The 15,930-nt window shown below is 35.4% G+C and overlaps 1 protein-coding gene across 3 annotated transcripts in view; it reads left to right on the plus strand.

Annotated features, from left to right (window-relative positions):
- SORCS2 (sortilin related VPS10 domain containing receptor 2) overlaps nt 1-15,930 on the plus strand; it is a 1,208,352-nt gene that overhangs the window by 1,102,817 nt on the left and 89,605 nt on the right. For all 3 annotated transcript variants that reach the window (XM_031943246.1, XM_031943247.1, XM_031943248.1), the window contains exons 13-14: nt 13,444-13,535; nt 15,284-15,391. In XM_031943246.1, the coding sequence (XP_031799106.1) occupies nt 13,444-13,535; nt 15,284-15,391 (200 nt within the window). The remainder of the gene's footprint in view (nt 1-13,443; nt 13,536-15,283; nt 15,392-15,930) is intronic.

The raw sequence follows: 15,930 nt of genomic DNA on the forward strand, positions 1-15,930 counted from the left end.
TTAAATTCATAATCTCTGGAACCACACAGTAAGAATTCCATTGCTTACTTCAATTTAATAAATGTTTATTAAGTGTCTATTACATAGTGCCAGGTTCTGTGCTAAATGCTGGTAATTTTTTAAAAAGGTAAGAGACAATTCCTGCCCTCAAGGAGCTTACAGTCTAATGGAAGAAACATTTTGCAATATATAAAACAAATATGTAAATCAAGCTATATATGGGATGAATAGGAACTAATTAATAAAGGCCAAGACCTGGGGAAGGTTTTCTCTAAAAGGTGGGATTTTAGTTGGGAAGTCAGGTTGATCAATAGGAGCAGCAGATTAAAGAGAGAATTCCAGATATGGTACATAGCCTGCAAAAATTCCCTGAATCAAGACATGAAGTACCTTGTTGGAGAAATAGTGAAAAGAGAAATGCCTATATGTTTGGGCATGAGATGTTATAAGACTGGAAAGTCAGGAGGGATCTAGGCAAAAGAAAACCACTGGAGTTTATTGAATAATAATTGCTGGGAGATAAAGAAGAGAAGAGGGAAGGGAGATAAGAAATGAGCTAAAATTATGTTAGTAAAAGAGACACAAAAAGAGCTTTTACAGTGAAGGAGAAATGGAGGGGGTAAGGGAAGACAGAGTAAGAAATAGAAAGAAAGAGAGGTGTATGTGTGTGTGTGTGTACGTGTGTTTGAGAGACAGACAAAGATAGAGGCAGAGGAATAGAGAGAGACAGAGATAGAGAAACAGAGAAAAAGGAAGAGAGAAGAAGGTAAATAGGAGGGCTTAGGATGAAGGGAAATACAATTAGTAATCATAACTATGAATGTGAAAGGGACAGACTCACCCATATGATAGAAAGAGAGGGCAGAATGGAATAGAAGCCAGATCCAGCAATACCTTATTTATAAAAAACACATTTGCATCAGAGAGACAAACACAGACTAAAAGTAAGGGATTAGAACAGAATCTGTTATGCTTTAGCTGAAATAAAAAAAGACATGAGTAGCAACCATGATCTCAAAGCAAAAGTAAAAATAGATCTAATTAAAAGAGATAATTAGGGAAACTATATTTTGCTTTTTAAACTACCATAGACATATCAACATCAAATATATATGCACCATATTGTACATTATCCATTTTCTTAAGGAAGAAAAAATGGTAAAATTATATAAGTGGGGGATCTTAAATTTCTTCTTTCAGAACCAGATAAATCTAACAAGATAAAATAAAGAATAATGAAATTAAGGAAATGGAAGGAATTTTAGAAAAGTTAGAAAATTTTAAAGAAAACTGAATGGGAATAGGAACAACTCATAACAATAGATAATTTCAATTTTAAAAATGTCAGCGGTATATCAGTATTTACAGAATACCATCAAAGAACTACTTAGAGGAACATTTATATTTCTAAATGCTTATGTCAATAAAATAAAGAGCAGATTAATGAACTGGTCATGGAATTAAAAAAAAAAACTAGAAAAAAGAACAAATTTAACATTTCCACCTAAAGACCAAATTGGCAATCCTAAAAACCAAAGGAGAGTTTAATAAAATTAAAAGTTACAAAAGAAAAATTGAATAAATAAAACTAGGAGTTGATTTTATAAATAATAATAATAAAATAAACCAATGACTTAAAAAACCACAAAATGCCAATATTAAAAATGCACCACCAAAAAAAGATGAAATTTAAGGTTTTTAAGTGATACTTTGCGCAATTATATGCTACTACTATTATACTATAAGAAATGACAAGAAGGATGATTTTAGAAAACCTGGGAAGATTTATGTGAACTGGTACCAAATAAAGTGAGCAGAACCAAGAAAATATTATATCCAGTAAAAACAAGAGTTTACAATGATCAAATGTTAATAATTAGCTACAGAAATTTGCTGGGTTTCTTGATAAACAGAATGATATTCAAATCTGTATCTTAGAAAAAAATATTTTAGCAGCTGTTTGAAGGGAGGATTAGAAAGGTAGAAAGTGGGGACACTATATATATTCCCAATTGGGGAAGAGGTGATAAGGGCTTGAACTTCCTTTTATGACCATAGAAATAGAAAGCAATGGATAAATATAAATGACATTATGGAATTATGTAGGACAGTGCTTGTCAAATGAGTGGATGTGAAAGAGACAAGGACAACTTAAAATTTCAAGGTTTGGAGACTATCAGATAATAAGGGATTCATTCCTAGAAAGAATTAAATTGTAAACAGAGGGAAGCCATATGAGACTGTATGGCGCTGTCCTGGAAACATGGAGAGGCTGGGATTAGATGATTTAAGATTATTTTCTACCCTGATGGCAATGAATAATCGGTCTGGAGTGCATTAACCTGTGCTCATAAAGTCAGAGGCATATAAGAGCAATAACTCTGGAGCTAAACTGCTCTCATAAATATGCAGCCATGACACATGGAAATTCCAGGTTAAAACAAAATCTTGTACCACACACATGCATCACTAGTGATGTGAGAGGCAGCTGTAGTAAAGCAGAATTAAGTTTGCTAAGGTGTAGGTGATGTGTTGCAGGGAATGATTGGATACCAAAAACACATTGGCCCCAGAAGCCTAATAAGATCTACCCAACACCCTGCCATGCCATATGTCTACTTTCAAAAAAAAGGCATTAGAGGCCCAGAGAGCCACTCCAATTTAAGACAAAGAAGAGCAGATTTTGCATCCATCGTCATAGTTCTCCCTTGACTTTGGGCATTGAGGTTTGCCTTATTGGCTATCTGGAAGCAAGAAGTTTACCAACCAAAAGTGATCCAAGAACATAATTTTCCAGAATTTGGTAGAGAATATTTGTTGGGTATCTTATAGGAGAGATTCCTTTTATATAACTACTAAACTCCCAATTTTTAAAACCTTAATGTCACCAAAACATTAAGGGAGTTGCCTAGAGTCACATAACTAAAAAGCACACTATATATCTCAGAGGAAAACTTGAACTCGGGTCTTAATGACTAGAGCACTTTCTATCCTTTTTCATCCTTTCTTAGTCTCTAATAAATGAGGAACCGTACTGATCTTTTTAAATGGAGACATTATATTCTTTGCTTGAAATTCTAATTATAGAATCAGAAATCTAGAATTGGAAAGAACCTCAGGGGTTATATAAGTCTACCCCATAATTTTACAGAAGAGGAAATTAGCGCTCCGTTTAAAAATAGATGATTTACCCAAAGTCATAGCATAGTAAATGGCAAAGCCAAAATTCAAACCCTGGTCTCCTAACTCCAAATTCAGTGTCCTTTCTATTGAACAGGGAAACCTCTCTTATTGTTAGGAATCTCTTATGCATAAGTGGCTGCTTCCTCTCACCCAATCATGGCAACAGTCCCTGTACCTTCCATATTTTTTCAACACGACACCTTAATTACATGCAGACATAGGAAATAAAGAGAGGGATTTTAAGTCTCAAGGCCTGCTCTTGTCCAACTGCACCTTGTTTCCTAATTGATTCATTCATTTGGTATGCATTTAATATACTATACTATATGCCAGGTGCATAAGATACAAGTGCAAAGAGGGAAACAATTCCAGCTCTCACAGTTCTTGCCTTCTATTAATAGGAAGCAGCATGAAATTAGGAAATGAAATATATATATATATATATATATATAATAATTTCTGGGCTGGGAGGAGGATATTAGTCATTGAGAAAAGAAGCATAAGCTAGATTTTTTTTTTTAGGAAAAAGCTTTGAAAGAGGAGGATTCCAAGAGGCAGAAATTAGGAAGAAAAGCACTTCAAAGATATACAAAGGCATGGAGAGTTTTGATTCATGAAATTTCACTTCAAACATGTTAAGTTTGAGATGTCTATAGAATATGTAGTGAGTAAGAAATCTATGATGTGTGACTGATGTCAGGAGACAGATAAGATCTAGATATATAGTCACTGACAAAGAAATCTAAATTTAACTCAGAGGAGCTGTTGAAATCACCACCAGGAAAAATGATGTTGATTCGTTTCAAATGTGTCCAAATCAGCATGGTCCCATTTGGGATTTTCTTGGCAAAAATACTTGAGTGATTTACCATTCCCTTCTCCAGTTCATTTTACAGATGAGAAAATTGAAGTAAATAGGGGTAACTTTCCCAGGTTTACATAGTAAGTATCTGAAGTCAGATTTGAACTTATGAAGATGAGTCTTGGTGATTCCAAGTCCAGGCCCTATCTACTACACCCCCTAACTGCCAACTAAGAGAATATAGGGAGAGAAAAAGAAAAGGACCCAAGAGAGGACCTTGGGGTGAACCTACAAGTATATGACGTAGATGATGAATGAGCAAAGGAAAGGAAGGATTAGAATCAGGAGAGAATTTGATTACAAGAACCAAGAAATGAAAAATTATCCAAGAGAGGAAAGTCAATTATATCAAATGCTGCAGAGATATGGAGAAGGATGAAGACTGAGGAGAGGCCATTAGATAGGCAATTAAAAGATCATTGATATTTTTGCAGAGAAGAGCAGAGTGGTGAGCTTAGAAGCCATATTGCTGAGGCTTAAAAAAAAAAAAAAAAGAGGAGGAAAGGGCTGCATAAACTTTGAATTTCTACAAACTTTCTACAACTTTGCTACTTTTGTAGTCTTTTCCAGATTATGAGTACCTCAATTTTCTCATCAGTAAAATAAGGGGATTGGACTAGATGGATTTGGGGGTGCATTCGGGGTTTAGATCTGAGATCCTATCTTATGCTTCTTGAAAAAAATAGAGATAGCTGTTTTGTTTTAGAAATCCTGCCCTAGGAATCTGACATAGACTCTATTTCAAGGATATGCATATGCATGTCTCTCCTGAAGACCACTCAAAAAGTCATTTTATATACCTGTATACTTGGAGTTGTGTAAAAATTTCTCTGGTGAAAAGAAGTTTCGAATGGAAAAGGTTTAAGAAGCTCTATTCTATGACTACTTCATAATTAGCCTATCCTTCATTCCCTCTCATACAAGATCACATATAATCCTTTATTTACTCGATAGTTTTATAAGATCTACTGTAAACAGATCTAGGTCCTAATCCACATATTGATTAACCACTCCACAGTTCCATCACAACTATACTTATGGCCAAATCAATACTCAGTGGACAGCATCAACCACCCATTGTCATTATTACTCTCCCCAAATTGTTTTGTATTTAATGTGTAGATATTTCACTTTTATTTGTCTATGTACATATTTTTTATTTCTTCTAGGGGCTGGTAGCCTTAGTTTCCCCACTACCACCTGTCATCTCACTGTTTGGGACGTCAAAGTTCTTTCATTGTTATTCTTCACTTGTTTTAGTTTAGCCTGCCTTTATGATCCCATTTAGTGTTTTCTTGGTAGAGATATTAGAGTGGTTTCTCATTTCCTTCTCCAGCTCATTTTACAGAAGAATAAACTAAGACAAACTGTGTTAAATGGCTTGCCCAGAAACACAAGTTGGTCGATATCTGGGGCCAGATTTGAATTCAGAAATATTAGTCTTCCTGACTCCAGACTCAACAATCTATTCACTGTACTATTCAGCTGTCCCAAGTTACTTCTTTAATGTTTGTCAAATTGAATTGATTCAAATTGAACTGAATCAAAGAACTATCCTGATGTGCCCCTTAGGTAGGGGAGATCATTCATATTGTTGACAGCTTCATGTTGCCTTCTTTTTCCTGTACAGTTGTCTGCTTTCACCCCTGGGATTCTCAACTTTAACAGTCTGAAACAAACTTAAAATTCAAAAAAAAAAACCCAAACATCCAATTAGCATTTCCATTCATTTCTTTACATTCCATCCTGAAAATATCCCATGTGTTCCTGCAATATTTTTTTATCCTCTGTTTTGTCCAAAAGTTTTCCCATACATACAGCTTAGTTTGGATAAACATCTGTTTGAATGAAGCCAGCTGAATAGCAAGTTTATTTTTGCTCCACTTAGCACTAATCTAGCATCCAAATCTCTGGTGAACTGTGCTGCAACTGGATTTGATGGTATTGCTGCCTTTCTGATTCAGAGAGCTGCACTGAAGCCAGAAAAAATGGAAATAAATTGGACAGATGAAATTCAATACAACTACCACCACAAAAATCTCTGCCCCGTTTTTTTTCCTTTTTCCTTTCAAATGTCTCATTAAGGAAGACATGAGACAGACTGAAATTCAGTCCATTTGTATTTGGGATCTCTTTTGTGTTTTTTTTTACCCTGTTATTCTAAATGCCTTGTCTTTCAAAACTGCCTTCACATGTTCTGCCTTTCTTAGTGAGACTATCACTGAATATTTATATTATTTCACATATTTAAAGTACTTTTCACTTTTATCAAGTGAAACTGCTTTGTAAGGTAGAAAAGTCAAAGATTCTTATCTATGCTTTATAGATAAGAAAATTGAAATACTGAGAAGTAGAAGGACTAGTCCAAGATTGCATAGCTAGTAAGTGGTGAAGGAAGACACTAGCCTGAGTATTAACTCCAGTGTTCCGTCATGCTTCCTGAAAGTAAGAGATAGGGTGGCCTGATGGAAAAAAACACTAAATCTGCAATTCCTGAAGGGTCTAACATACATCCTTTTAAGCACTCCAAGGAAACCAAAATTCAAACTTTTACTAGCTTTATGACCATAGTCAAATCACTTAAGTTTTGGTTATTTCTGTTTCTTCATCAATAAAATGGGGATGATAATAGCAATTACTTTACAAGGCTGTTCTGAGGATCACATGAGACAATATCTGTAAATTGCTCAGCAAAATGTCTGCCATATAGTTGGCATTTAATACGTGATTATTCTCTTCCCTCCCCTATTCCCTCTACTGCATCTGCACTCACTTTTCTATTGCTATCTCATATCAACAAGAATATAATTTTTAATGATTATTCCTCATAATCATAGAATCACATATTTAGAAAAGGAAGAGTTCTTAGAGATTATCTAGTCTGACCCCTCATTTTGAAAATAAAGCATGTGAGCTCAATATAAATTCATTGAGTTTGCCCATTGTCATACAACTGGTAGGTTGTGAGAGAACCAGTATTTAAAAACTCATGTCTTCTTATTCTATAAATGTTATTTGTTTCATTGTACCAAACTGCCTCCATAATTATTATAAGTATAAATAGACAGTATTTTACAGTTATAAAACACTGTGACATTCATTATTTCATTTTATCCTCAAAATATCCTCAAAATGATGAGGCTAATAGGACACAAGTTTCATTTTATATAATCTTCTCTTCCTGTCTGGATATAACTTTTGAAGCAAAAGATGAGAGATTACTCCTACTTCTGGTTCCCATCTTTAGAATGTGAATAGTATTGGTCAGGACAAGTTATACCTTTTTTCCCCCTCTCACCAGGCAGTTTCTACTCCCTGGATAAAATCTTCAATTATATCCTTATACAGAATTTCCATTGTGTATGCATGGAGAAAGAGAGGAAGAAATGAATGAAGCAACATGATCTTTGAACCCAGTCTTGGCTCATATAGCAAAATATTGTTCTGGCAATCTTCTAGCCTAGAACAAAGAAAGAATATGAATTCAATTTGGTTCTGTGTTTTGGGAAAGTTTGTAAAACAATTATAAATCAATATTCTATTATTTTCTTTCCCAAGAACCTCAAAAAGGATGAAAATCCTATTGTTTTATGCAGAAAGATTGAACTCCTTTCTTTCTCTTTTTGCTAAATTTAGTCACTGTCTTATAAACATCTTCATCAATAAGAACATATTTCATAATAAAACATTTACGATCAATCTATCTTACCTATAACTTAAAGGAAAAGATAAACTTTAGATTTAAAGTATTCTTTCTTAATGAGAAAAAAAAGGACAAATAAGCTATTATCTATGGTTAAGAAATGACTTAAATTTATTAAATTAAGCAATTACTTTAGTCCATGAAAGGAAGATGTTATGGAACTCTCAATCATGGTTCAGGCCCAGCTACCTTACTCTTTAGTCTTTAGCTCAAAGTTTTATTCCATTTCCTGTTCAGTCAAATCAAGAAAACCCTAGCTTCTCCTCCCAACATTTTGTATCTGTGTGAAACCTCTTAGAGTTTCTGATTCTATTCTAGGATGGGAAGAAAGCAAGGAAATTAATATCATACATCATCTACCAGCAACAATAAACTGACCCCAAACATGGGCTACATTCCTCCCCAGGTTTTGAAATCTTTTAAAGTCTCTTGAAAAGTCAGCTGCAATGCATTTGACATTTAGAAATATGGCATCATCCTAAACACTAGTACTTTATATAACAAGAAGTATCCCAGCCCAATTTAGACAAAACATGCAATAAACATACTGCAATCTAAATAATTACTCAATATGAGGCTATAGTGACTACAAGTTGATAATACTTTGCAGGATATAATGCATGTACATATCAGCAGTTCACTCATGTTAATAGCACTGAAGCAATATGTAACAGCAAGTCAAATACAGCAGTAGCCTATAAAATAGTTTTTAAAATGAATAAATAACAATACATGCAAGCTAAAATTATGAATAATTAACAGACCAGCAAATAACATATGCAGGATGCTAACATAAAGCAAAATAACTTGGTCATGAAAAAAAATAAAATCATATTAAAATGTTATATACTCAACATGTGCATCAATGAACTTATACAATTACAAGATCCACATTACATAAAGGTCAACAGATCTAGTCCTTTGACACCCTTACTCAACTTCTGTGATTCCTTATTGCCACTAAAATAAAATATCAGTTCTTATATTTGATTGTTAAAGCCGGTGTATAATCTGATCCCAATCTACTTTTCCATTTCATTGGAAATCATTCTCTCTTCTATACCCTACTATCCAGCCAAACTAGGAGGCTTCAAAATTAAAGTTCTAGGTAGAAAGGTGCTTTCTCTGGATTCAGTTCTCTCTAGATACTTGAATTGGTCATTGGGATATAGTTCATAGATAAATCATCCCTTGAGATGTCGGTTTCTGAGTCACTGCCTGGTTCAGATAGTCTTTGCTATATGGGTTGGAAGCTTTTTTTGCTTAGAGGGTAAACAAGCCAACCTAGTTAAAGCAACAAGATATCCCAGAAAAAGAGACTTGAGGTAGCATCTGCTCGTAAAATCAAAGCACTACCATCACCTCCACGAGTAGTTCCCTACAACCCTGACAGAGATGGCTCAATACCCTAAAATCATGAACCTTAGAAATAGCAATGACTTACCAAGCTAGAAGTCCTATACTTCCAGCCTTAAATTATCGTTGAGAGGAAAAATTATTGTGGAAAAAGGGCTAATCTTGCCTACTGTCACCCATCTCAATTGTTAACTGATTGACACTCAAGAGTGAGTAAGTCCAAGAGCTCTAAGAATGACAGCATCATCAAGATCATTGAACCTGCTTCCAATTCAGTGCCCAAATATCCCAGAAAGCCGCTCCTGGGCAACTTATCCTACAGGGTTGTACCCCATAGTATATTATTTTATTATGGTTCCCTAAATATTGTAGTATAACACCATAGATATTAAAGATTCAGAAAAGAATCTTCTTGTCTTCAAAATGCCAATCTTTAGCACTGTGAAATGCTAAAGATCAAATATATGTTTTTTTCTGAAGAAATGAAATTAGGGAATATATATTTCTGTCTACTTTACTGCTACTATGGGCTTTTCATTTTTCTGAAACTTGTTTGTATTGCTTCCTCAGAGCATAAGCTCCTTGCTAACAGAGGCTACTTTGCTTTTCTATTTGCATCCTCCAATGCTTAATAATGTTGGCACATAATAAGTACTTTATACACAACAACAAGCATTTATTAAATGCATTTTTCAATTATTCATTCACGAGTGCTCATCAGTCTTATCTAATCTTCAAAGAATCCATTGGTTTACCTATAGTCTACATGTTGTTATGGTGAACTCTATTTGCTGGCCCCCATGTCCAGCAGATTTTTGTAGATCTCCGAAAGCTTCCAGGACTTTTGTAAATAGGTAAGTTTTTTAACTGTCCCCAATTAGGTATGAAGTAGCTTTCCATCAATCTACTCATTTGTGTGTTCTACAAATATCAATATTTCTCAGCAAAACCATGTCAATTTGTTGAAGGTCTTGGCAGTGAATTTAGGCATCATAATTTAATTTATTTCTGTCAGTATTCTTTTAGGCTGAAGTTGTAAATAGGCGGTAAGCTTACTTTAACTTCTTTCTCAGCTAAGATATATTCTGATTATGAGTGCCTACAGCTCCCCCTGCCATCCTCACGAACTCCAAAATACAAGTCAGTTGAAAAGAGTTTACACATAAACATCAGGAGGTTGGTAGCATGTAAAGTCATTCTTATGATTCCTGGTGAAGTTGTAAACTTGTGTTAAAATGGACAAATGATGAGACCATTGAAAATTTTTGTTCTGATCTCGGTGCCCCCAATATGCTCATCAGTGAACTATTGAAACATACTTGTTGTGGATCCCCCGGTTGGAAGTGGTAAGGGATCGTTCTCACTTTCTTAATGCCGGTCAAAATCAATATCCCTTTTATCAGTCTCTCCCTACATCTGGCGGGATGTTCTTACACTGAGAAAATCTTCTTTTATAATACTTGATCTATGGAATGGCTCTGATTCCTGGTTGGATGTTGTCTCTAAATATTTTTTGAAATGGCTTGTTATCACCATATATGGCTTATATTCTTAAAGTTGTATAAATAGTAAATGAAGCTAGCAAATTCTAAAGGTTTCTCTTTGGTTCTTCAAATGTGAAGTACACATTGGTAGTAGTTTTGTTTTGGTTGCCACAGGCATAAATTTTACTCTCCTGGAGCAAGTAAAATCCATTTTTACTAGCTTTAGGGAATTTTCTTGACCCATACATCTAAAATCATCTTATAGAGATTCCTTGACTATAGAGTAACCTGGGAGGGGAAATAATAACTTACTGTAGTATCGCATGTGAGTGAGATCAGTGACAGTCTGGTTCATCATTGTCTTCTTTTTCCTTTGTCTCCTTCTTTTCCCATTATCTCCAAAGGGCTGAAACTAGCTTGTGGAAACACCACATTGTGTCTTGGCTTTTGTCATTTCTCACAATCCTTCATCATCTTCCGCTTTCTTTATCAGCCATAGAGACAACTCAGCCAAAGAAAATTAGTTCAGTGAATAGGCTACTGACATGTTTTCTTTGTTAATCTCAAGCTTTCAGTAATACTTGTAAACCAGTTCCTTGGGGGTTATACATGGCTTTTGTTCCTTCAGTAATTGTCACCACAACTTTGCTTTTATGTTACCTTGCAAATGAGGCATCTACATAAGAATGCATCTTTCCTGGCAAGTAATACATGCTTAATTTGGACTTGCCTAGCTCTGTTACACATATCTGTTGGTCATCATCATCTAAGCTGGCACTTTTTCTAATATAAATGAGTGGATAAGTGTCAGTTCCCACTTGCAACTTTGCCCCCTATCCATAGTCTGTGAAGTTAGACAAATTTCATCATAATGCAAAAAGAAACTTCCAAACAATTAGAGCTGTTCAATGAGGGAGTGAATTAACACAATGAATCCTCACAATTGCTGATTTTTAATCAGAATTGAAATGACCTACCTTTAGATTGGACATCCTGCTTAGTTATAGGTTGAGCTGGATGATTTCCAAGATAGCTTTTTAGTTTCTGAGATGCCATGGAAATATTGTATGGCTCAGCTAATCTTCTTTAACTTAAAAATACCTTTCACATAGTGCTTAACAAATGCTTCTTGATTCACATATAGAGCTTAATAAATGTCTGTTGATTGGTTAACTTAATAATCCTCAAAGTTCAATAATACTAGCTGTATCATAAGATATACAATAGTGGGACTATTTTCCATTTGAGATCAACGATAAAGGTCAGGATCATATACTTCTTTTAAAGTCTAAGAAAATGGCACAGGAGATAGAATACTGCCCCATGTAATTAAGGGGACCCGAATTCAAATTCAGCCTCAAACATTTGATGCTTACTAACTGTGCGACTCTAGATAAGTTACTTAACCCCATTGCCTTGCAAAAACCAAACAAACAAAACACAAAACTCTCCCTAAAGTCTAAGAAAAAGAATTGCAATGGAAATGTTTTCAAGGGTTTTTATTCTATAGTCAAGTTTAGACAGCTGACAGAAAGAATTGGTAGATTGAAAATCTTCCTTTTGTAGCTCTTACTAGGAAAGCCATTGGAGAAACATGTTATATTATCAACTGATAGGAGATGTTAATCACAAAAACACAGCACATTGTATTTATGGGGCATTTTACAACCTGAAGTGTGCTTGTGCATATATAATCTTTTTTTACTGAAGTTCATGTCTCACTAGAACTCCCATAGGAAGAAAACAGGAAAGTGAAATGCAGGTGGTTGCCTACTGTGATGATTGGGACCAATGACCTCAGAAGATTAAAGACATATTTGTTAAGCACTGAAACTGCCATTTAGATCTTTAAGACAAAGATTGAACTTCATCCACAATCTCCCCTTTCCGTGCTGAAATACTTCACTTAGAATCTTAACAGGTTATTAAAAAAATATAAAAGGTTAAAGCTATATTATATAAATATATAAAATAGAAAATATTATATATAAATAGAAAATATAAAAGGTAAGAGCTGGAATAGACATTTCCACATAGATTGCTGAATGCCAGGGCTGGGGGGACGCTAGGATAATACAGATTGTTGAAACTAGAAGGAGTCTTTAAACATAAATTAGAATGTTAGAACAGGATAAAATTTTAAAATTGTCTATCCAATCCCATTCCTTATCAAATGGCAATAATTCCCAAGAAGGGAAGTGGCCACGACTTGATAATGAATCAGAACTTAATTCCAAAACCAATTATTATTCTACTAGACACTGTCTTAAAGTTTACATCTTGAAGAAGAAACAATTTCTAATTCTAGAATGGTAGTGCTAACTTTGGGAGTCCTTATCAAGTTGGGATTTAATTGAAATCACCATGAAGTAGAATCTTTGAGGAATCTTATTAAATCACTACCTGAAGCAGGAAAGGATTGTTATCGAGCTTACAGGGAAGGAATTATCCAGATCTTGCTTATACAACTTCAGTGTTGGTACATAAGGGCAGAATTTTGTGCTATTGAAGGAAACTTTTATCCATAAGATCTTCTCTTCTCACATCTTTCAATCGTTGTATTGTATTGCATATAATACAGAATATCAACTGTGAAATACCTTAACTAGAGATAAATTTAAAGCAATGGTAAATAGTAGGCCCCCTACAATTCTAAAAGGCTATAGTTCTTTGAAATACTTTTTTAAGATTTTTTTAAAGACATGAACATTTTTTTGTTGTTGCTATTGCTAATTATTCTTTGAAAAATAAATAGTTGAAATAGTTTATGAGCTTCCAATTGTAATTTTTTTTGCTGCTGCCTTTTAAGATGAACCCTTAAGCTGTTCAGTGATTCTCTTTGGCCTGATTTCTAGGTCTTTGAAGAGGAACACCACATTCTGTACCTGGATCATGGTGGAGTCATTGTGGCCATCAAAGACACGTCCATCCCCTTGAAAATACTCAAGTAAGGCTTTCTTCCTTTACAGAAGAGACAGTACACTTAAGATGGATTGTGGAAATTGGGGAAAGGGGACAGAAGAAGGCATTACCTATTTGTTAATTTGTTTCTTCCCAGTGACTTTTGACCCCAGGCTGTCTATGGCCATTAAGAGCAACCAGATGTTTGGTTGGTCTATCAGTTCCTCTAAGTAGCTATGTAAGTAACCTTGGATAAGTGATTTAACATCTCCAGGCTTTCAATTTTCTTACCTGTGACATTACAGAGTTGGCTAAATGATCTTCAGGCTCACTTTCACTTCTAGCCTTCTGTTCTAATTTTTTTTCTGACTTTGACAATCTATGGTGTTCCAAGATGACTTCTGCCTTCAATGTTATGTTGTTTTCTGAGTTCACTTTCAATTTTAACACTGTATATTCAGTGTTCTAATTTCCCAGCTCTAACTAGTTATGATCTCTTTTCTAAGGGGTCTTCTAGTTCGAGCATTATTATATTTTGTGTTCTAAGGTCTCTCCCAATTCTAATATTTTATGTTCAATTTTCTAAGATCTCTTCCAGCTTTGACACTCATAGTCTGTGTTTATGTTCCCCTCTTAGCTCTGACAGTTTATAGTCTGTATTTAAGATCTCTTCCAGCTCTAATAGTGTTATGGATCTGTATTCTAAAGTCTTTCCAATTCTACATTCTATCATGTCTAAAATATGCCTCTTTATGGAAAGAGTAGGGGGAAGACCTGAAATTTCCATCAGCCCTTAGAAAGAGAAGCAAATGGTTTGGGCAGTAACTTTAAAAGACAATAAGAATACACCATGGGAAGCACTTAGGACCCATAAGAAAACATGAATCCTTATCCCAACAGGGGTTCCTTTAAATTTACAGCTACAATCTGAAGGCATGCATGTTGTAGAAACATAGAACTTTAAAATATGGAAGGGATTTTAGACATCGTGCTGTCCCACTCCCTTCCTTTTATTAATAAGGAAAATGAGTCTGAAAGAACAGAAATCACTTGCCTAAAGGCACACAGATATGAAGGTCCAGAGCTAGGTCAAGAACCCAAGTTCCCTGACTAGTGTGAGTGTGTGTGTGTGTGTGTGTGTGTGTGTGTGTTTTTCTCACAACACCATCTCCATTATATTATAGTGAGTTATTATTATTATAATTATCATCTGACAAGATCCAGAGACTGTTAGGAATGCTGCCAGTTGTCAGTGGTACATTTTCCGCCTGGTTTTCCCCACAGGCATCTGAGTGGGGCTGGTGGGTGGGAGCGCTGGGATGACATTTAGTTAATTAAAATACTTACGACTAGACAAACCCAGCTGACTTTTAGGAAATGTGACTAGATCTGTAGGTACCTGGAGTCCTCTTTTGTCAGGTTGACATTTTACTCAACAAATGGAAAAAGGAAACATGCACACATAGATGCAAATGTTCTTGTGCTATTTGTTTAAGGGATACCCCTGCATAGTGAGATCAGATGTGACAAGTAAATGTGACATCTCTCTCTCTCTCTTTCCTCCCTCCCTCCTTCCTTCTCTCCCTCTCTCTGTCTCTATATCTCTTTCTCTGTGCCGCACCGTTTCTCTCTTCTTCCTCATGTCTTACTCTCTGCCTCTTTGCCTTTAATTACCTCTGTCCTCTCTCTCTCTCTCCTCTCTCTCTCTCTCTCTCTCTCTCTCTCTTCCTCCCTCCCTCCCTCTCTCTTTTTCCTTCTCTTTCCATCTCCCTTCCCTTTTCTCTCCCTCTCTAGGTTCAGCATTGATGAAGGTCATACCTGGAGCACACATAATTTCACCAGTACTTCTGTCTTTGTGGATGGACTACTAAGTGAGCCAGGGGATGAGACTCTGGTGATGACGTAAGTGACCATCCTCTTCCCTAACTGCCAGTTATCTGACTCAGGACTTAATTGAGTTTGACTGGCAGTGTACGGCCTAACGTGTACATGTAATGAACTGTGGTTAATATTGCCTGTACCTGAGAATAAGAGTGATTCTTAATTCTCTCTTAGAATCATAGAATCCTGGTTTTTCAGTACTATTGGGGACTTCAGAGGGCATTTATCAAGTCTACTTCATACATCAATAGACATTCCTTTACGATATCCTCAATAAGCAGTCAATTAGCATCCACCTGAGAAATAAGTCCCTACTTCCAGATGCAACTCATTCTATTTTAGGGATGTCTAATTCTCAGGAAGTATCCCCCTGCCCATTTTCTTTTCCTATCAAACTAAAACCTGCCTCTCAGTAATACTTTCCACCCACTGCTAGCTGTTCTCTCCTCTGTGGCCAAGCAGGACAAATCTAATCCTTCTTCTGCCTTCAAATACTTAAAAGCATCAATTGCATAATCCTTATTTTTCTCCTCTGCAGGCGAAACATCCTTAATTCCATC

This window comes from Sarcophilus harrisii, chromosome 6, assembly GCF_902635505.1.
Source record: "Sarcophilus harrisii chromosome 6, mSarHar1.11, whole genome shotgun sequence".
Lineage (NCBI taxonomy): Eukaryota > Metazoa > Chordata > Mammalia > Dasyuromorphia > Dasyuridae > Sarcophilus > Sarcophilus harrisii.